Raw genomic sequence first — 21803 nt, 5'->3', positions numbered from 1 at the left:
GAAGTCCCTCACCAAGCCATCATCGTCACCCATAAAGTGTTTAAGTGCTTTATCCTACTGTAGATGTAGTATATAGATAACAGATGTATCTCTAGTGATTGGGTATAGTATTTTAGTCAAATAACCATGTATTAATATATACCATATCTTCAATACATCCAATCACATCTAGGGGTAACCACAAATACTCCCTGCCTAGACCACCTCCCAAGAAAATACACTCCATATTAAATGTTAGCGCAACCTATGTCTCAATGACACAAGATATTTTTTACATGTATTAAATTGGGAGCATTATAGTCCTTAATAGGTCACCCCAAAAGAGAGTATACCACATCAGATGTTAGAGCAGACCATGTAATAATAATATCATTATATCCTATCCTCTAGTTCAAGCCAAATTGAGCCAAAAGGAACTAGAGTCCATACAAAAATGCAAAACTACACCACCAAGGTTTTGTTTCACTAAATACTGTAAATACATACATATGGTCCCAGTTGAGGAACCACACTTAATATGATATTGCATGATCTCTTAAAGATCAATATGCCAAGGCTAGTCAGGCCAGTCAAGATACAACTATATATAGCAATAGAATAAGGAGAAAAAAAAAGGGTTCCAGTTTAAAAAGAGATATTAATTTTAAATATGAATAATAGAACATAAATACAAAAATATACACAAAGAAAAATAAAGTGCACAAGGAGAATACTATGGGACCACTGGTGCCAGACACCCGCCGAAAATAAGCAGAAAGCGTTTGTTCAATGAGGTAGGTGATAGAGGTAAATATGGCATAATAGTCTCAAGAGATTCTTTTTTCTGTGAATAGCGCTTACCGGTAGATACAGGGGGTAGGTGGCACCGGGCTGGATCCTGAAGAACCCCAACGTATGTTTTGCTTGTTATTTCATTGCTTTATCAAGGGGATAAATTAATGCCTCAAATGTATTTTTGTCACATGACCACAGTATGAGGATGTCATCAATGTACCGCCTCCAGAACTGAATCCAGGGGCACCATGTGACATTCTCGTCCTGGAAAACAAGTGTATCCTCCCACCAGCCCAGGAGCAAACTGTGGTATAACAAGGATAACTCAGCTGTGTTATAAAGAGGATAGCTCAGTTATGGTTATAACGAGGATAGCCCAGTTGTAATCTAACGAGAATAGCTCAGCTGTGGTACAATGAGGATAGCCCAGCAATGGAATAACGAGGATAGCGCAGCTGTGGAATAACGAGGATAGCCCAGCTGTGGTATAACGAGGATAGCCCAGCTGTGGAATAGCGAGGATAGCCCAGCTGTGGTATAACGAGGCTAGCCCAGCTGTGGTATAATGAGGCTAGCCCAGCTGTGGTATAACAAGGCTAGCCCAGCTGTGGTATAACGAGGATAGCTCAGCTGTGGAATAACGAGGATAGACCAGCTGTTGAATAACAAAGATAGCCCAGCTGTGGTATAACAAGGCTAGCCCAGCTATGGTATAACGAGGATAGCTCAGCTGTGGAATAACGAGGATAGACCAGCTGTGGAATAACGAGGATAGCCCAGCTGTGGAATAACAAGGATAGCCCAGCTGTGGTATAACGAGGATAGCCCAGCTGTGGAATAATGATGATAGCCCAGTTGTGAAATAATGAGGATAGCCCAGCTGTGGAATAACGAGGATAGCCCAGCTGTGGAATAATGAGGATAGCCCAGTTGTGGAATAATGAGGCTAGCCCAGCTGTGTTATAGCGAGGATAGCTGAGCTGTGGAATAACGAGGATAGCTCAGCTGTGGAATAACGAGGATAGCCCAGCTGTGGAATAACAAGGATAGCCCAGCTGTGGTATAACGAGGATAGCCCAGCTGTGGAATAATGATGATAGCCCAGTTGTGAAATAATGAGGATAGCCCAGCTGTGGAATAAAGAGGATAGCCCAGCTGTGGAATAATGAGGATAGCCCAGTTGTGGAATAATGAGGATAGCCCAGTTGTGGAATAATGAGGATAGCCCAGCTGTGGAATAACGAGGATAGCCCAGCTGTGGAATAACGAGGAGAGCCCAGCTGTGGAATAATGAGGATATCCCAGCTGTGGTATAACGAGGATAGCCCAGCTGTGGAATAATGAGGATAGCTCAGCTGCACCATCAAACTCCAGAAGATATGCGGTGGGGAAGCTGTACTCAGCCATGCACTTCTCCTACAGTGGCCTCTAAAGGAGAAAAGTAGCATTACATGTCGACCATTAAAATGAATAAAAATCCCCTCTTTGTTTTTTTTCTTTTTAGAGAAGACTACGCTTCCACGTCTGGAGTCCTTCTCTGCATCTGATGTCTACAGTGAAACTGTCCGCCTCTCTTGGGAAGTCACTGGTGGTGAATTTGACACGTTTCTTCTCATGTACCGGGATGCCGAGGGGAAATCCAAGGAGGTTACTTTGGATAAGCACCAACGTTCCATAGAGGTTGAAAATTTAAAGCCTGGGAAGAGATATAAGTTTATCCTTTATGGACTTTCAGGAGGAAAGAGGAGCAAAGCATCCATAGTCGAGACCACCACAGGTGATGCAGCCACCATTTCAGCTCACTGTGACTATTTCATAAATACTGTGTGAGTGAATGACAACAAGAAACAAGGAGGCAGTACTATGTGTGCCTTTAACATGTAAATACATGGAAAGACAGGCAACTAATATCGTCTCTTCCTATACCATGTACATACACTAATTAATCTGGGAGAAAGTACTATCTGTGCTTATAACATGTACATACAGTTAGGTCCATATATATTTGGACAGAGACAACATTTTTCTAATTTTGGTTCTAGACATTACCACAATGAAATTTAAACAAAACAATTCAGATGCAGTTGAAGTTCAGACTTTCAGCTTTCATTTGAGGGTATCCACATTCAAATTGGATGAAGGGTTTAGGAGTTTCAGCTCCTTAACATGTGCTACCCTGTTTTTAAAGGGACCAAAAGTAATTGGACAATTGACTGCAAGGCTATTTCATGGACAGGTGTGGGCAATCCCTTCGTTATGTCATTCTCAATTAAGCAGATAAAAGGCCTGGAGTTGATTTGAGGTGTGGTGCTTGCATTTGGAAGGTTTTGCTGTGAAGGAAACAAAGGAGCTCTCCATGCAGGTGAAACAAGCCATCCTTAAGCTGCAAAAACAGAAAAAACCCATACGAGAAATTGCTACAACATTAGGAGTGGCAAAATCTACAGTTTGGTACATCCTGAGAAAGAAAGAAAGCACTGGTGAACTCATCAATGCAAAAAGACCTGGGCGCCCACGGAAGACAACAGTGGTGGATGATCGCAGAATAGTCTCCATGATGAAGAGAAACCCCTTCACAACAGCAAACCAAGTGAACAACACTCTCCAGGAGGTAGGTGTATCAATATCCAAATCTACCATAAGGCAGAGTTCACACGTCACGGTTTTAAATGCTCGATTTTGCTGCGAAAACGCAAAAAATAAGCATCCCATGCAATCCTATGGGATTCCGCAATGCTGTGCTAATGCTGCGTTTTTTTCCGCGGCGGAATCCGCCCACATAGGAATGCATTGTTCTGCTTACTTTCCGCATGTGGCTGTGCCCACCATGCGAAAAGTAAGCAGAACATTTGCGGATGGTATCCACGGTCTGGAGGAGAGGAGACTGTCCTACGGGCTTTGGGTATCATATCCCTGTAAAAAATAGAATTAAAATAAAAAATATTGTTATTCTCACCTTCCGGCGTCCTGGGTAGCCTTCCCGCCTCTCTCCACGCTCCCGGTCCCAGTAATCCTTTGCGAGAATGACGGCGATGACGTCGCGATCTCGTGGGAGCACAACATCTCGCGGTCATTCGCGATGACGTCGCGGGAGCATGACGTCTCGCGGTCATTCGCGCTAAGGATTACTGAGACCGGGAGCGTGGAGAGAGGCGGGAAGGCTGCGCGGGACGCCAGAAGGTGAGAATAACAATATTTTTTATTTTTTTAATTATTTTTTACATTTTATCTTTTACTACTGATGCTGTATAGGCAGCATCAGTAGTAAAAAGTTGGTCACACTTGTCAAACACTATGTTTGATGAGTGTGACCAACCTGTCAATCAGTTCTCCAAGCGATGCTCCAGATCGCTTGGAAAACGCTAGCATTCTGCAAGCTAATTACGCTTGAAAATTGCTAGTTTTTCCGCGGGAAAATCATGAGAATTTAAAATGCTATTTTCCCGCGGAATGGAATTCCAGAATTCTCGCGGTAACTTCCGCGAGAGTTCCGCTACGTGTGAACGTAGCCTAAAGAGAAGACTGCATGAAAGTAAATACAGAGGGTTCACTGCACGGTGCAAGCCACTCATAAGCATCAAGAATAAAAAGGCTAGACTGGACTTTGCTAAAAAACATCTAAAAAAGCCAGCACACTTCTGGAAGAACATTCTTTGGACAGATGAAACCAAGATCAACCTCTACCAGAATGATGGAAAGACAAAAATATGGCGAAGGCGTGGTACAGCTCATGATCCAAAGCAAACTACATCATGTGTAAAACACAGCGGAGGCAGTGTGATGGCTTGGGCATGCATGGCTGCCAGTGGCACTGGGTCACTAGTGTTTATTGATGATATGACACCGGACAGAAGCAGCCGAATGAATTCTGAGGTATTCAGAGCCATACTGTGTGCTCAGATCCAGTCAAATGCAGCCAAACTGCTGGTTGTCGTTTCATACAACAGATGGACAATGACCCAAAACATAAAGCCAAAACAACCCAGGAGTTTATTAAAGCAAAGAAGTGGAATATTCTTGAATGGCCAAGTAAGTCACCTGATCTCAACCCAATTGAGCATGCATTTCACTTGTTAAAGACTAATCTTCAGACAGAAAGGCCCACAAACAAACAGCAACTGAAAACCACCGCAGTGAAGGCCTGGCAGAGCATCAAAAAGGAGGAAACACAGCGTCTGGTGATGTCCATGAGTTCAAGACTTCAGGCAGTCATTGCCAACAAAGGGTTTTCAACCAAGTACTAGAAATGAACATTTTATTTACAATTATTTAATCTGTCCAATTACTTTTGGTCCCTTAAAAAACAGGGTGGCACATGTTAAGGAGCTGAAATTCCTAAACCCTTCATCCAATTTTAATGTGGATACCCTCTGTCATGCTCCAGGTTGGATGATGACAGTTAAAAACACATAACCTTTTTTGTCTTTAAGCTGCGTGCTTATGTGTGGTTTTTTGCCCCCGGTCGCCATTGGGATTATTGCACTGTGGTGTCCTTTGTGCTAAGTTTGCCCCCGGGGGTGGTGAGGAGGGTCATTGGACTTTGGTTTCTTTAGGTTAGTGCACATGATGATAATGCAGGTGTGATTGCTGGCTCTGCTATAAAAGAGTCACAGGTGTTGCAATCAGTGTTGGTGATAGTATTCATTTCCAACCATCCTTGGTGGAGGAAGGAGCTGGAGAGAGCTCCTTGCAGCACAGTCAGAGCCCTGGTGTGGAAGGAGTCAGAGGGGATTTCCTTGCAGCTCTGACAGAGCTTGGCGGCAGCGTCTCAGGAGGAGAGCTGCATTCTGGTGGAGGACTCTGTTGCCGGTAGCAGGTGCAACAGAGTAAAGCTAAGTGGTGTTTCCCTGTTTGTGCCTTTCCTTTATGTGTGTTTCAGTGCAGTGGTGGGATTAGTCTCTGCACCAGTCATTTCACTAGAAAGGGGTAGGTGCAGGGCGAGCTAGGGTTTAAAGGTATCCTGAGCGGCGCCCGGTGCGGAACTGGCCTAGGGATCAGTAGGAGCGTAGTGAAACTGACTCAGGGGAGTGCAGGAGGTCTCCACGTCCCCATTCCCTATCGCAGGGCCCACCATTGTAATTGTTTCACTGGTGTTTCCCCTTATTATTTAAATTCGTCCTGCTGGAGGCGGTGTGTCCGGTTTTACGTGTATTTCTGAAATTCGCCTGCTGGAGGCGGTGTATCCGGCTGCACTTTATATTATTTAAATTCGCCCTACTGGAGGCGGTGTATCCAGGGTCACGTGTGTCAGAGAAATTCGCCCTGCTGGAGGCGGTGTGTCCAGTCACACGTTGACCATCACACCCTCAAATGAAAGCTGAAAGTCTGAACTTCAACTGCATCTGAATTGTTTTGTTTAAAATTCATTGTGGTAATGTCTAGAACCAAAATTAGAAAAATGTTGTCTCTGTCCAAATATATATGGACCTAACTGTACATGTAGAAATAGGGAGGCAGTACTTTTTGAGCCTATAACATGTACATATATAGAGAGACAGGGAGGCAGTACTGTCTGTGCCTACATCATGTACAAGGAGAGGTACAAAATCAGCACTATATCTTTTTAAATAACTTACAGAATGAAACAGGAAGAAAAAATTTAAGTGCCTAAAGGTGGGATAGCAGTACTATATGTACTGGCAAAATTAACAATGGGTGAGAGGAAGGCAGCACTATCTGTGATTACATCTTTCACCTCTAGAAGTAGAAAGGCAAAACTATCTGTACCCACATCATTAACACGGATAGAAAGAGAGGAATGGCTATCTGTAACTACATAATTTACAAGAAGATTAAGTGATGCAGTAATATCTGTACCCATTAAATGTACAGGGAGAGATATGGGGTTGCACAAACTGTGCTTTCATCATGCACAGGAAATAAGTGGGCAGTATCCTATATGCTCACATAGGTTACAGAAAGAGACAATGCCTACATCATTTACAAGAAGAGACATTGAGGCAGTACAATCTGTGAGAGCATCGTTATTATGGGTGAAGTAGAAAGGCAGTACAGTTTTTGTCTACATCATTTACAGGGAAAGACTATATCTATACACACACGATTTTTATGAAGAAGGGAAACCGTACTCTCTGTGTCTACATTATTTATAAAGAGAAACAGGATAGCAGTACTATCTGTGCCAATAGAGGAAACCATAATTTTGGCCTATTTCATGTTGTGGGCAAAAGCCTGCATTGTTAACTAGGTGACCATTATACTGTATTATTTTAAAATCCAAGAATTGAGTTTGTGACCAAGAATATTTGACCATGTGAACTTTACAGAATAAAAACTTATGTCATAAGTTATATAGTAGACTTGGCTCGATTACATTTGCAGGACCTGATCAGTAATCGGTGGTCACTGAACAGGAGATATAAGAGCAGCCATTTACCTGATGGCATCCACAGCTCTTCTTTTGATCAACTGGCCGAATGCGATGATGATGTCACATCATGTCGGCTAATCAATTGAAGAGCCTGGAGATAGGAGGCTTCTCTTATATCTCCTGTCCAGCGGCCACAAATTACTGACTTGGTCCAATTTGAAACAAGTCTATTACACAGTTATTCATGAAACTAATCGTAAAACTTTTACAGTACCAAAGAAAGTTGCCCCCTCAGCAGCATCTCTCATGGATCCTCGCCTGGTCAAGCTGGTGGCATCTGATGTGACTCAGGAGACCATAACGTTATCATGGATAGTGGAAGGAAATGTTGCCTTTGACTCCATCGTTGTCCAATGTCGTGATCCTGATGGTAGAATTAGGGAAATTGTGATCGCGGGACATGACACCAACACCGTTGTCCAAGGACTCCTCCCAGCCAGCAGATATGAATGTAATGCCTTTGGTCTAAGAGGGGAGAAGAGAAGCATGCCCTTATCCACAGAGGTTACAACAGGTAATACATCAGTCTACAACATCCATTATGACCAATGTTGATCATCGATGGTTGGATGTTTTGCTGGTGGCATTTTCAGGTTCTTCATTTTCATTTTTCCTGAATAATGTTTTTATTTTACTTTTATTGTTTATGTATTTGTCCCCAATTTTCTAGCAAGAATTCTTGAGACACAAGGACCTCCTATCTACAGTGACCTTTACCTCTCTCCACATGGCCCACATGCCATGCAAGTCTCGTGGGAGGCTCCAGAAGGTGCATTTGACTCCTTCAATGTTCAATATGCTGTTCAAGGTCAAGAGTTGTCAAGTTCAGTAACAGTGGAAGGCACAGAACGGACCGTGCTTCTCTCCGGGCTACAACCTGATACGGTCTACACAGTAAAATTACATCGTATATTGAGGGGAGAGGAGACTAGCAGTCTAGAAGCCACTGGAAAAACTGGGCCTCTAGGTAATAAAAAATAATTCACACTTTTAAAGGAGTTGTCTAAAGAAAATGTTGTCATATACCTGACGGAGGAAATCAGGTTTATGAGAGGGAGTTCAGGGAGAGGGTCACTCACTATGGAGGACATGTTGTATTAAACACATAACCCAATGATGTGAATGTGCACAGAGACTTGTCTTCTGTGGTGGCACTGGCAAGTTTCACCACAGATCACAACTGATCCCTGGGGAGCCTAGCAAGAGGGAACTTTATGATCTGCTGATCTTCAAGGAAAACTAAAAAGAAGGTATTGTCCTAAGTGGAAAACATGTTTAATTGGTCTATAATCATGGGGGGTGGCTAAAAAATGGAATCCCCATTGGGTCCTAGGACCACCACATCTGTCTCTAGTGTTAGACAGAAATTTCCTCTTTGTAGGGGTTAAATCTAAGCACTGAGATCTACCCGGATTTGCATATCGTATATTTTTCTCTAGTTTCGGACTGTGTTGACCATTTAATTTGATAGAAGACTTGTTTTTGTGACAAACATGGCTATTTGGTTTCATCAACCTTTTAGCTAGATTTTAAAGAGAGCAAACTTAGAATTACTTCAATTTATTTAGATTGTCATCTACATTTATAAACTTTTGTGTCTTTCGTTCCAGATTTGGAACTCCCAAGGAAACTTAGATTTGCCAATATTTTGGAGACCTCAGTCAATGTTAGTTGGGACCCCCCAAATCCTGAGACAACCACTTTCAAAGTGTCCTATCAACTGGCCGATGGAGGTAATCCTAACTATCATATTACTTGAGTCCTGTCACTTGCCAAATTTTGTTTTATCCTGGTAACTGGTCTCCTGAATCTGGTCCTTTTTTTATTGTTGTTCCGGCTGGTCTCAATCTCTAACATATGGTCCTCTCTTCCCCATAAATAAATCTGGTCCTTTTTTGTCCAAATGGAAGAGATCATTAACTTTTTTTATTGGGGATCACACCCAGATGGATAAAAAGAATAGATTTATATACAGGGAAGAAGGAACAGAGAGGCACAGGAACAAGAGAAAAACATTCAGGAGTGGAGTGGCATTTACACCAAGGGATGTATCTATATATATATATATATATATATATATATATATATGAACAACGACAAAGCAAAGTCCAGCAATAACGTGAGCAATCCAGGATGCTGTTAAAAAATTTTTTCTTTTTATTCATAAATCCATTAAAATGCAATGGTCCCAGCAGTTCAAAACAGCAATAACGCAGGAAAGTAGTGCAGATAGTAGTCCTATCTGCACTACTTTCCTGCGTTATTGCTGTTTTGAACTGCTTGGACCATTGCATTTTAATGGATTTATGAATAAAAAGAAAAAAATTTTTAACAGCATCCTGGATTGCTCACGTTATTGCTGGACTTTGCTTTGTCGTTGTTCACATTTGTATGGATGGACTCCTACATCCAGATCCGGGCACAACGGAGTTAACCAGGTCAGCTGAGGTTCCAGGTGGTTCACAGGAGTGAGCTGGTCTACATTGTTGGATTTATAATATATATATAGTGTATATGTATAGTGTATATATATACAGTATGTAGTATGTGTATATATATATATATATACAGCTCTGGCAAAAATTAAGAGACCACTGCACAGTTTTCTAAAAATCAGCATCTCTACATGTCTGACAGCCATTCCATTCCAGTGTCAGTTGAATTCCAACCAGAGTACACCTCATTCTACTTATTGTGCTTCTGATTAGGTGATCACCTGAACCAAATCTTATTTAACAAAGGAAAGAATAAAAACCCTGCTGTGGTGTTCACAATCATCTTGCAATAAGACAAGCTGGATGGCAAAACAAGTGCTAGTAATATCCCAAAAGTAATAGGAATGAAAAAATAACTTTTAACCATGCCAAAGGCGTTGAAAAGAAAAGTCTTGAATGAGGAACAGAAGGGCTCAATTCTGGCTTTACTAGCAAAAGGGATACAGTGAGTGTTATTTTGCCTCCATCCTTAAAATTTCTAAGATGGCAGTCCATTACAACAAGGTCAAGCAGCAGACATTGGGGACAACAAAGCTACAGACCGGCAGAGGGCAAAAACAACTCTCCACTGACCGGGATGACCGTCATCTTATTCCAATGTCACTCAGCAACTGCAGGATGACATCAAGTAACCTACAAAAGGAAAGGCAAATTGCAGCTGGGGTGAAGTGCACGGCAAGAACAGTTCATAACAGGCTCCTAGAGGCAGGGCTCAAGTCATGAAAAACTAGAAAAAAAATTTCATCAATGAGAAGCAAAGGAGAGCCAGGCTGAAGTTTTCCAAAGACCAGAAGGACTGGACCATAGAGTAAGGTAAGGTAGTAAGGTAATCTCAGATAAGTCTAATTTTCAGCTTTGCCCAACACCTGGTCGTCTAATGGTTACACAGAGACCTGGAGAGGTGTACAAGTCACAGTGTCTTGCACCCACTGTGAAATTTGGTGATGGTCGGTGATAATCTGGGGATGCTTCAGCAAGGCTGGAATTGGGCAGGTTAATCTTTGCAAAGAACGTATGAATCAAGCCGCATACAAGGTTATCCTGGAAAAACAGTTGATTCTTTGTGCTCAGGCAATGTTCCCCAACTCTGAGGACTGGTTTTTCCAGCAGGACAATGCGCCATGCCACACAGCTAGGTCAATCAATGTGTGGATGAAGGACCACCACATCAAATCCCTGTCATGGCCAGCCCAATCTCCAGACCTGAACCCCATTGAAAACCTCTGGAATGTAATCAAGAGGAAGATGGATAGTCGCACGACATCAAACAAAGAAGAACTGCTTAAATTTTTGTACCAGGAGTGGCCTAAGGTCACCCAAAAGCAGTGTGAAAGACTGGTGGAAAGCATGCCAAGACACATGAAATCTGTGATTAACAATCATGGTTATTCCACAAAATATTGATTTCTGAACTCTTCCTGAGTTAAAACATTAGTATTGTTGTTTCTAAATGATTATTAACTTATTTTCTTGCATTATTTGAGGTCTGCAAGCACTGCATTTTTTTGTTATTTTGACCATTTCTCATTTTCAGAAAATAAACACAAAATTTAGTGCTTGGAAATTCGAAGACATGTTGTCAGTAGTTATGTGGAAAACTGTGTTTTCTCCTTTATTAATAACCTTCTTATAATTTAGGAGAACCTGAAAGCACCAGTGTTACTGGAACCAGCACCCAATTGAAAGGCCTTATCCCGGGAACCCACTATGAGGTCACTGTGGTTTCTGTGCGGGGATTTGAGGAAAGCCAACCCCTGACGGACGTTTTCACCACAGGTATTTTTATCGAAGCTGGTGTCTATCAACATTTATCTGTGTTATATAAGCACCATTAAATTCCAAAAATAAATCTCCTTTCTGTAATTCTAAATCTTAGTTTTCTCTTTTTATAACAGCTGGAGGAGGTCCACGCTCTTTGCGTGCCCATGATGTCACGGAAGTGTCAGCTGTTATGCGCTGGGAAGCTCCTACAGGACCAGTGGACAGATATTTGGTCTCTTACAGGGCAGAAAACAGTAAGAGAAACCTTGACTCATTATGAACTTTTAAAAAAAGCCCAACACTTGAGAAGACCACCCCTGATTCAATTCACATTTTCAATTCCCTTCCTATGCATATTGATCTTTTTCTATATAAGGATCACCATTCTTGAAGACCACTATTTTGCTAAAATTGATGTTTTGAGTATTGCCATACTGTACCAAAATTGGTCAAGTTCCATATTTAGGGTTGTGTTCGTCCATCTTGATCAAATATCTACACAGTTTGAATCACAATTCTTAACTTCTTCCTCTCCTTGCAGTCCCATTGGTCACAGTTCCAGTTCCTGGGGACAGGACCGAGCTTCCTCTGACTGGCTTACATCCTCACACTGAATATTTTGTCAGTGTGCAAAGTTCACAAGGGTCCATGACCAGCACACCAACCTCCACATCTTTTATCACCAGTGAGTAGAACTTTTCTTTATAGTTGATTTGTTGGATCAATAGACTCTACGCGCCCTTAATTAGTCCTAAATCATGGAAATCCATAACCTCATTGATGGTGTCTTCATTCACATACAGGTGCAGACACTCCACGAGACCTCACAGCCATTCAAATCACAGCTCGTAGTGCGCTGCTTATGTGGAAAGCCCCAGATGCCATGCCTGATGGGTATCTGTTGACCTATCAAGCACCAGAAGGTGAAGTTAAGGTAGGGTAAACCTGAACTTCCCAAACTAGTAGAAGTACATCCAACCCGTTATTTTCTATGATATAGTAATATTTGTATCTTTGTTTCCAACGGTGTTTGGGATAATTGCATAGACATCTTGATATCTTTCAGGAGATCCATCTGTTGCCTCATCTCTCATCATTCACATTGAGTCAACTCAATCCTTCAACTCAGTATCGAGTCCAGCTGAGAGCTCTGAGAGGTGGAACCAGCTCAGCTCCCATCTCAACCTCTTTTTCAACAGGTAAGTAGAAAATTCAGGATCCTAGATCACCAACGGAGTAAAGAAAAATGATGGTCAGGAATAAAGATGGGAGAATTGATTTGCAGGACTCCGGTCCATCAGCAAAGTCAGAAATCGTTGCCCACTGGATGGTAGGCCTGCGTATCTCCTTATCTCTTGGTATTCCCAGCCCTTTTTTACTTTGCTTAACTGGGCTTTCACGACGTCTTGTGTGTTTCATGAACATGACACTTCTGAGATTTGCTCTAATGTACATCTATTCTGAGGATCCCACCCCACCAAATATCACCCGTGCATTGGAGCAAATCTCCCAAATGTAAAGGAGGCAGCAAAGTGATCTGTGAACTTACCAATTCCAGTCAAAGTCCAAGGGACTAAACAAGTCGCAATCTCTTTTGGAATAATTTTGTAGCCACATGATTGTTGCATTTCATAGATCTTTATCTTTTATGGAACGAGCATTGAAATAGAGCAATATTCCCAGCGAGTCACAACCGGCTGAGCTTAAAATTTTACAAATTCAGTTGTGTCACAATGTCGACACTTGTGCCAGTCCAGATACTCATAATATGCATAGAACAGGGGAGGCCTCGCTAATATTTCCTGTATTTATTGATCCAAGAACTGAATGTTTTTTTGTGTCCGGCCATAGAATCGTCATTACGTAAAAATACATAAATATTTGGGTTAAACGAGAAAGTCCTTCATCAAAATGGATAAATGTAATATTTCAGTGAGAGTAACAACTGGAAAACAACTGCATCCGAGCCAAGGTCACCATATTATGCCACTGGGGTAGTCAGCGTTGTTCATGTTGCATAAATAGGTAATGCTTGTAAATTTATTAGACTTTGTCAGACATATCTTTACTCACCATCAACTTCCAGGTTTCCTTTCTGCAAGAGCTCTGTAAATTGTTTGAAACCACTTCAGTCACCCCAAAAAAGCCTTGTATTGTAAAACAGTACATATAATGGATGGAGGAAGGGAGAGAGAGAGGCAGCTGCAGATTTTTACTTAGTGATTTTGTGAAACACAGTGAGAGACAGAGGGACTGTAGGAGCCAAGTTATAGGAGTGCAAAGGTGGTGACCTCATTGACAGCCCTGATGTTTGAGAGATACCAAATATCCCTCTAGTCCATAAGGAATTATAAATGGCACTTTAGCAGATGGAGAGCCCGTTTACAGATTTTGCACTGTAATACTGCCCACTATGTACAAGAATATAACTACTATAATACTGCCCTCTATGTACAAGAATATAACTACTATAATACTGCCCCTATGTACAGGAATATAACTACTATAATACTGCCCCTATGTACAAGAATATAACTACTATAATATAGCCCCTATGTACAACAATATAACTACTATAATACTGCCCCTATGTACAACAATATAACTACTATAATACTGCCCCTATGTACAAGAATATAACTACTATAATACTGTCCCTATGTACAAGAATATAACTAATACTGCCCTCTATGTACAAGAATATAACTACTATAATACTGTCCCTATGTACAAGAATATAACTACTATAATACTGCTCCTATGTACAAGACTATAACTACTATAATACTGCCCTCTATGTACAAGAATATAACTACTATAACACTGCCCCCTATGTACAAGAATATAACTACTATAATACTGCCCCTATGTACAAGAATATAACTACTATAATACTGCCCCTATGTACAAGAATATAGTTACTATAATACTGGCCCCTATGTAAAAGAATATAACTACTATAATACTGCCCCTATGTACAAGAATATAACTACTATAATACTGCCCCTATGTACAAGAATATAACTATAATACTGCTCTTATGTACAAGAATATAACTACTATAATACTGCCCTCTATGTACAAGAATATAACTACTATAATACTGCCCCCTATGTGCAAGAATATAACCACCATAATCCTGCTCTTATGTACAATAATATAACTACTATAATACTGCCCCCTATGTACAAGAATATAACTACTATAATACTGCCCCTATGTACAAGAATATAACTACTATAATACTGCCCCTATGTACAAGAATATAGTTACTATAATACTGGCCCCTATGTACAAGAATATAACTACTATAATACTGCCCCTATGTACAAGAATATAACTACTATAATACTGCTTCTATGTACAAGAATATAACTACTATAATACTGCCCCCCTATGTACAAGAATATAGCTACTATAATACTGCTCCTATGTACAAGAATACAACTACTATAATACTGCCCTCTATGTACAAGAATATAACTACTATAATACTGCCCCTATGTACAAGAATATAACTATAATACTGCTCCTATGTACAAGAATATAACTACTATAATACTGCTCCTATGTACAAGAATATAATTACAATAATACTGCCCCCTATGTCCATAAATCTAACTACTATAGTGCTGCTCCTATGTACAAGAATATAACTACTATAATACTGCTCCTATGTACAAGAATATAACTACTATAATACTGCTCCTATGTACAAGAATATAACTACTATAATACTGCCCCTATGTACAAGAATATAACTATTATAATACTGCCCCTGTGTACAAGAATATAACTACTATAATACTGCCTCAGATATACAAGAATATAACTACTATAATACTGCTCCTATGTACAAGAATATAACTACTATAATACTGCCCCCTATGTACAAATATATAACTACTATAATACTGCTCCCTATATACAAGAATATAGCTACTATATTACTGACCCTATGTACAAGAATATAACTATTATAATACTGCCACCATAGAGAAGTATAGTATATCACAAAAGTGAGTGCACCCCTCACATTTTTGTAAATATTTTATTATATCTTCTCTTGCAACAACACTGACGATCTGACTCTATGATACAGTGTACAATAGTCAGTGTTGATCTTGCATAAAAGTGTAAATTTGGTGCCCTCTAAGTAACTCAACACACAACCACTAATGTCTAAACTGCTGGCACCAAAAGTGAGTACACCCCTAAGTGAATATGAACAAATTGTGCCCAACTAGGAATTTTCCCTCCCTGGTGTCATGTGACTCATTAGTGTTACAAGGTCACGGGTGTGCATGGGGTGCAGGTGTTTTAAATTTGTTGTCATCGCTCTCACATGCTCTTATTGGAAGTTCAACATGGCTCCTCATGGCAAAGAGTTCTCTGAAGATCTGATATAAAGAATTGTTGCTCTACATGAAGATGGCTGAGGCTATAAGATCACTGGCACCCTGACAATGAGCTGCAGCACAGTGGCCAAGACCATACAGAGTTTTAACAAGACAGGTTCCACTCAGGACTAGTCTTGTCATGGTTGACTAAAGAAGTTGGTGGATGCAAGTGCTCAGCATCATATCCAAAGGGTGTCTAGTCAGAATAGACTTATGATTTCAGTCAGCATTGCTGCAGGGGTTGCAGGGGTGGGTGGTCTTCTTGTCAGTTCTCAGACTATACATATTGCTGCAGAGGTTACAGACCATACGCCGCACAGTGAATCAAATTGTTCTGCATGGCTTTCGTCCCATAAAGAAGCCTCCGCTAAAGGTGATCCACAAGAAACCCGCAAACACTATGCTGAAGGCAGGCAGACTAATGACATGGATTACTGGAACTTGTCCTGTGGTCTCATGAGACCAAGATAAACTTATTTGGTTCAGATGGTGTCAAGTGTGTGTGGAGGCAACCAGGTGAGGATCACAAAGACAAGTGTATCCTGCCTACAGTCAAGCATATTGGGGGGAGGGTCATGGTTTGGGGCTGCATGACTGCTGCCGACTGGGAAACTACAGTTCACAGAAAGAAACATGAAAGCCAACATGTACTGTGACATACTGATGCAGAGCATGATCCCTTCCCTTTGGAAACTGGGCCACAGGGCAGTATTCCAAACACCTCAAAGACCACCACTACTTTGCTAAACAAACTGAGTATAAAGTTGCTAGACTGGCCAAGCACGTCTCTAGACCTAAACCCTATTGAGCATCTGTGGGGCATCCTTAAATGGAAGGTGGAGGAACGCAAGGTCTCCTACATCCACTGGCTCCGTGATTTCGTTATGGAGGAGGGAAGAGCACACTCTAGTGACCTCCATAATAGTGGTGGCCACACCAAATATTTACACTCTGGGCACGATTTGGCCATTTTCACTTATGGGTGTACTCACTTTTGTGTGTTCAGTTATTTAGAGGGCACACCAAATTTACACTGTTATACAAGCTGTACACTGACTACTTTACTTTGTGTCAAAGAGTCAGATCTTATGTTATCCCATGAAAACATATTATAAAATATTTACAAAAATGTGAGGGGTGTACTAATTTTTTGTGATAGACTGTTTTTGGACACGGGGAGACTTATTAGGGCCATCTTCAGCTCCATAATGATGATGTGCTACGTTGTGCAGACGTTACATGGCGTTTGTATTACTGCCTCATCCTCTGCTTGTAAATCTCTTGGTTGCAGCTGGGATTTTTCCGCTATAATTTTGCTTGCATGGTAAGACCGAGTGTCATCTGCTTGTTCAGATAATTAAGTTTTGACAAGCCGGCTGGATTTATTTCACGATATCACATTCTTGGCATCTATCTGGGAAGTTTTACAGGAGTCCGTCCAGCTTTTGTGACATCTGATCCATATCATTTCTGTTACGACAGCAGAACTGCTGCTGACAACGGCAATTTTGTTTCTTCCAAAGGACTTTGAAGATTATTAGAAGTGAAATCACTGATCTTCTACATGAAGAACTAATAACATGACTATCCGCCACTTATTGTTATCTCCAGTTACCACGCTCCCATATAACTACCATCTTTATTCGTTCCGTATGACTTAGGCCGATTTCACACATTCGTGAACCAAGGATCGTGCTCAGATCGGAAGACCATCTCCTTGGTCTCCCAACCTAAAATTACTGCTTTATATATGCCTATGAAGCAGGTCGCTCAGGTCAGGAGACCCAGTGGTCGAGCATGGTCTTCCGATCTGAGCCTGGTCCTTGGTTCACGGATGAGTAAAACTGACCTAATAGTAACTTGCATCGGTGAAGCCGAGGAAGAATTTTTGTTCTCTTGGACAAAAGGAAAAATAAATCAGCGATCGCCTTATTATGATAGAATAGATAGAGTTGTATTTGTGTCAAATTGATGACAATTGAAGGCTCAAGGGTCAGAATTCAATTTTCGTATCCAAAACCTCCGTCACTTTGGATGGCATCCACGCAACTTGGGCTGGAAGCTTTCTAAGTTTTGATCTATTGCAGGCAGATTTCTAAAGTCCGTTCCCAGGGGCTTCTGAATTAATAAAACAAAATCAGCAAATTTTGTCCAAAACAATCCAAAGTTTCAGCTTTTCCTCCTCCCTGGCCAATATCAAATGTGTTAAACTTTATGGACCTTTTTTTGTTATTATGGAAGTTTTTGAACATTTGAGGGTATTCTACTTCTGGAAAGTAAAGTCAATGCAACATTACCCTAAAAACAAATCATAAAGATTCCTTTGATCACGTGAACAACAAAAGAGCAGTATCTCTTAAAAAAAAAACTAATTTTTATTTTTTAGGTCGTTTAAGGTTCCCATATCCTCGGGATTGCTGGGAACAAAGGATGAATGGAGAGGTTCGGAATGGTACTTTTACCATATATCTTGGGGGAGATAAAGAAAGGATGCTGACCGTGTTTTGTGACTTGGAGACCGATGGAGGTGGATGGATTGTAAGTATAGGATGCAATTTTGCTAATTAACATTTATTTTTTAACCAGGTCATAAAGCCACAAGATAAACCCTGGTCTCCTTTCTGTAGGTCTTCCAGAGAAGGATGGATGGGAGCACAAACTTCTATCGAGAGTGGGATGATTATAAGAATGGGTTTGGCAACCTGACCTCTGAATTCTGGCTGGGTAAGGGGTCACAGTTACATGACAAAGAAAACAATCCAACCACTACTTTCCATTGCTGTAAATTCATGGCCTTTCTTTAGGATAAATCATTCATGTAAGATCTGTGGAGGTTTGACCTCTGATCAGCAGAATGAAGCTACTTAACTGCAGCACCAGGCATGGGCTCATGCTGATATGGAGAGTACTGTGCTCCCTAGTGTGCCCTGGCCTCTTCAATATTAACTATTGGGTGCCCTGGATGTCAGATCTTTACAAATTTTCCATTGATGGCCTTTCCTCGGGAAAATTGTTTGAGTTTGGTCTCCGGGACCACCATCGACCATCATATTGACGGAGCTGAGCTGCATTACCAGGCAAGGCACTCATGCTTATATACATAAACAAGTGCTACAATTCCTTTGTTCTGCAGATGAAAGGGTGAGCTAAGTGTTAGACCCCCATAAAAGAAATTATTCCACGCAACTCCTCATGTTTCAGGACATTACAGCTTCATGGGATGAGTAGTAGAAACATTTTGGTCAACAAATTTCATTGTAGGTAAAATCCAATTATCTGTAATGTCAATATGCTTCACCTGTCTTGAATTTCAAGTTCTCAGTTGACTACATAGTTTTGGGCTCCAGTTAGGTTTTGTAGGGTTGGTGTCACTCATAGCACTGGTAATCCAAAACCAAGTCCATTATTTTATGTAAATATGAGTAAATGATCCTTGTCCTCCATGTTGTTCTACTGTTCTTGGCTTCTGTAGGTAACATTGCTCTGCACCAGATCTCCTCTTCAGGCTCCTACGAGCTACGTGTGGATCTCCGAGCTGGAGAAGAGGTTGCGTTTGCTGTGTACGATGATTTTCGTGTTGAGGCTGAAAATGAAAACTTCAGGCTGAGGCTTGGACAATACAGGGGAGATGCAGGTAACAAATCGTTGCCCAGAACCCAGACTAAAATTGTAAAACCCGGTCCAGATACTTACATCTCCGTTTCCTGGTAGCTTAGACTTCATTTCACTCCGTGGTGTTGATATAACACTGATATGTAACATGTTTTTTCAGGGGACTCCATGAGCTACCACAACAACATGATCTTCTCTACGTATGACCGGGACACTCAACGGAGAATCCTTCCATGCGCCATGTCATATAGGGGAGCGTGGTGGTACAGAAACTGCCACTACGCCAATCTCAACGGCTTATACAACAACAACAAAGACCACCAGGTGAGTGACCGAAGTCATGTTCAGCCTCGGGGGATGTTATCAAGAAACCTTACTAGAATATTTTTAGCTTTGTTCCTGTGTTATCAGTTTGGAATCGCGATGTGTTTAGATCTATCCTGTCCCTACCAGAACATTGTGCAACAGTCAGGATCCATGCTCCAGACAGATATTGTAATAATTTACTAAATATAAAGAAACTTTGCAACTAACAACACAGTTAAAGAACAGTCAAGACCATGGGTGATAAGTCATAAGTGGGATTTTGGTATTAGCTAACATGAACGGGCACAGGGTGATGCTCTTTCCTGACATATAATAGTGTCATGTGATATAATATATAACAACACACATTTCATGTTGGTCCCAACTCTGTAGTGTGACATAAAAACTCAACCTTTTATGTAGTTGATGAAGATTTGGTGTCTAATGTCCCAAATCCAATCTTGCATTGATGCTTGAAGTTGGTTTGTAGACCACTTTCTTGATTGATAGTTTTCCTCTCGTGCCTCATTCTTTTTCGTCCCGATTTTATCCACTTGTCTCATTCACTGGATCATATTAAAAAGGTAATATACATTATCTTCCTTCCTTAGGGTATAAATTGGAAAACTTGGAAAGGTTTTGAGTTCTCCATTCCCTTCACCGAGATGAAAATGCGTCCTCGGGCCGCGAGCAACAGACGCCGATTCTAGAGCTAAGAGATTTTTCAGAACCACTAAACTGAAAACTGGAAGAAATGTGACACCTCCTGCAACCTTAACAGTCAGTCCGTCCTTCCAGGATATTTGGCCCCCAAAAAACTTTGGGCCTTTAAACTAGAATGGCTTCATCATAAAACTCTGCATAATATATAATATTGGAATAGAAAGTGGGGAAAATGATGACAAGGAGGAGAAATCTGGGATCCAGGTCAGGAATATAGATACCAATTTAACTATGGGTTAAGGAAATGAAAAACAAAGAGGAACATTGGTGCCAATTATTTGCCACTTACAAAAAAAAGGGGCTAACAATGTAATTCCTCTGGGGAGGGGAGTCCTAAAAGTGCTCTTGTCTATCGAGAAACAAAGAAAATGAGTCCATATAGAATTAGGCTCCTTCTGGGAAGGGCCCCGGAACAATCACTTGGTCTGCCTCACAATGAAGGATGTGTTAGTAAAAGCTCAAAGGCCCAAAAACGTTGGGAGTAGGCTAAAATCCAAAATATTGAAAAAAAGAAAAGTAATCTAAATGGTGAGAAGAAATGTGTCCAGGTATGGTACAGATTTAGCCACTGCCAACATTACGGCTGTGGCGTTATACGTAGATATGAAAATGTCCGTATTAACGTTGCTCAACTGTCATAGGGTTGGCGGCTGCTTTATCTGTAGATGTATATAGATGTAAATGCAATTTTTTTTTCCTATATTAAAAAATGAGAAATTGTCATAAAGAAACAAAATCATAACCAGGAAAGCCACAAACGGGGGTCCACAGCCTCCATGATGAGGTCTAGGGTAAGAGGTGTGTGTCACAGCGTCAATGAGAAGATGGTGGCGGGAGTAGAGCCCTGGTTCTACCCTATTCCAGCCACCGATATATAAATAGATTATATATATATAGCAAAATGGATACACTGTCTATTTTTATAAAAGCACAGCATCGGAGGGACAATATGGCAGGGAAGAGATGGTGAAAGTCTGTTCTGTAAACCGCTTCAAATAAAATCTGATGGGTGATGATGACAATGATGATGTCTCGTGTGTGATGTGAGTAGACGTGTACGGTGACACGATACACAAAGCTACGGTCTGCAGATATATCCAACACCAGCTCCAGTCTAAACCCCAAAAAAGTCAAAAATAAACACTGGGAAATGGAGACACATGAGAAGATGAGGGGCCATAAGGAACATCCAAACAATCTGACAAATGGCAAATTACCCAACTGAACACGGCCGCACTCGTTGGGCTAAAGAAAAGGCCAATCTCAACAATTTTGGCCAGTTTGTTCAATTATCTAGTGGTTATGGAGCCCTCCCGAATCTCCACTGACAGATTTTGTCAG

General features: G+C 41.0%; 1 protein-coding gene across 2 annotated transcripts in view; it reads left to right on the top strand.

Moving 5' to 3' along the window:
* The window catches only part of TNXB (tenascin XB), a 76835-nt gene extending 55348 nt beyond the window's left edge, over positions 1-21487 (top strand). For both annotated transcript variants that reach the window (XM_073548750.1, XM_073548751.1), the window contains 14 exons: positions 2279-2551; positions 7377-7679; positions 7836-8132; positions 8776-8898; positions 11299-11436; positions 11556-11675; positions 11963-12106; positions 12225-12355; positions 12488-12620; positions 18208-18359; positions 18449-18545; positions 19294-19455; positions 19594-19757; positions 20351-21487. In XM_073548750.1, the coding sequence (XP_073404851.1) occupies positions 2279-2551; positions 7377-7679; positions 7836-8132; positions 8776-8898; positions 11299-11436; positions 11556-11675; positions 11963-12106; positions 12225-12355; positions 12488-12620; positions 18208-18359; positions 18449-18545; positions 19294-19455; positions 19594-19757; positions 20351-20449 (2336 nt within the window). In that variant the 3' untranslated portion in view covers positions 20450-21487. The remainder of the gene's footprint in view (positions 1-2278; positions 2552-7376; positions 7680-7835; positions 8133-8775; positions 8899-11298; positions 11437-11555; positions 11676-11962; positions 12107-12224; positions 12356-12487; positions 12621-18207; positions 18360-18448; positions 18546-19293; positions 19456-19593; positions 19758-20350) is intronic.
* The last annotated feature ends 316 nt before the right edge of the window (positions 21488-21803 follow it).

The sequence above is a fragment of the Dendrobates tinctorius genome, unplaced genomic scaffold (genome assembly GCF_039654945.1).
Source record: "Dendrobates tinctorius isolate UK_male_01 unplaced genomic scaffold, ASM3965494v1 ptg000158l, whole genome shotgun sequence".
NCBI classification, from domain to species: Eukaryota; Metazoa; Chordata; class Amphibia; order Anura; family Dendrobatidae; genus Dendrobates; species Dendrobates tinctorius.
Note: the sequence above shows the minus strand (reverse complement) of the source record. Positions and strands in the feature narration are given on the sequence as shown.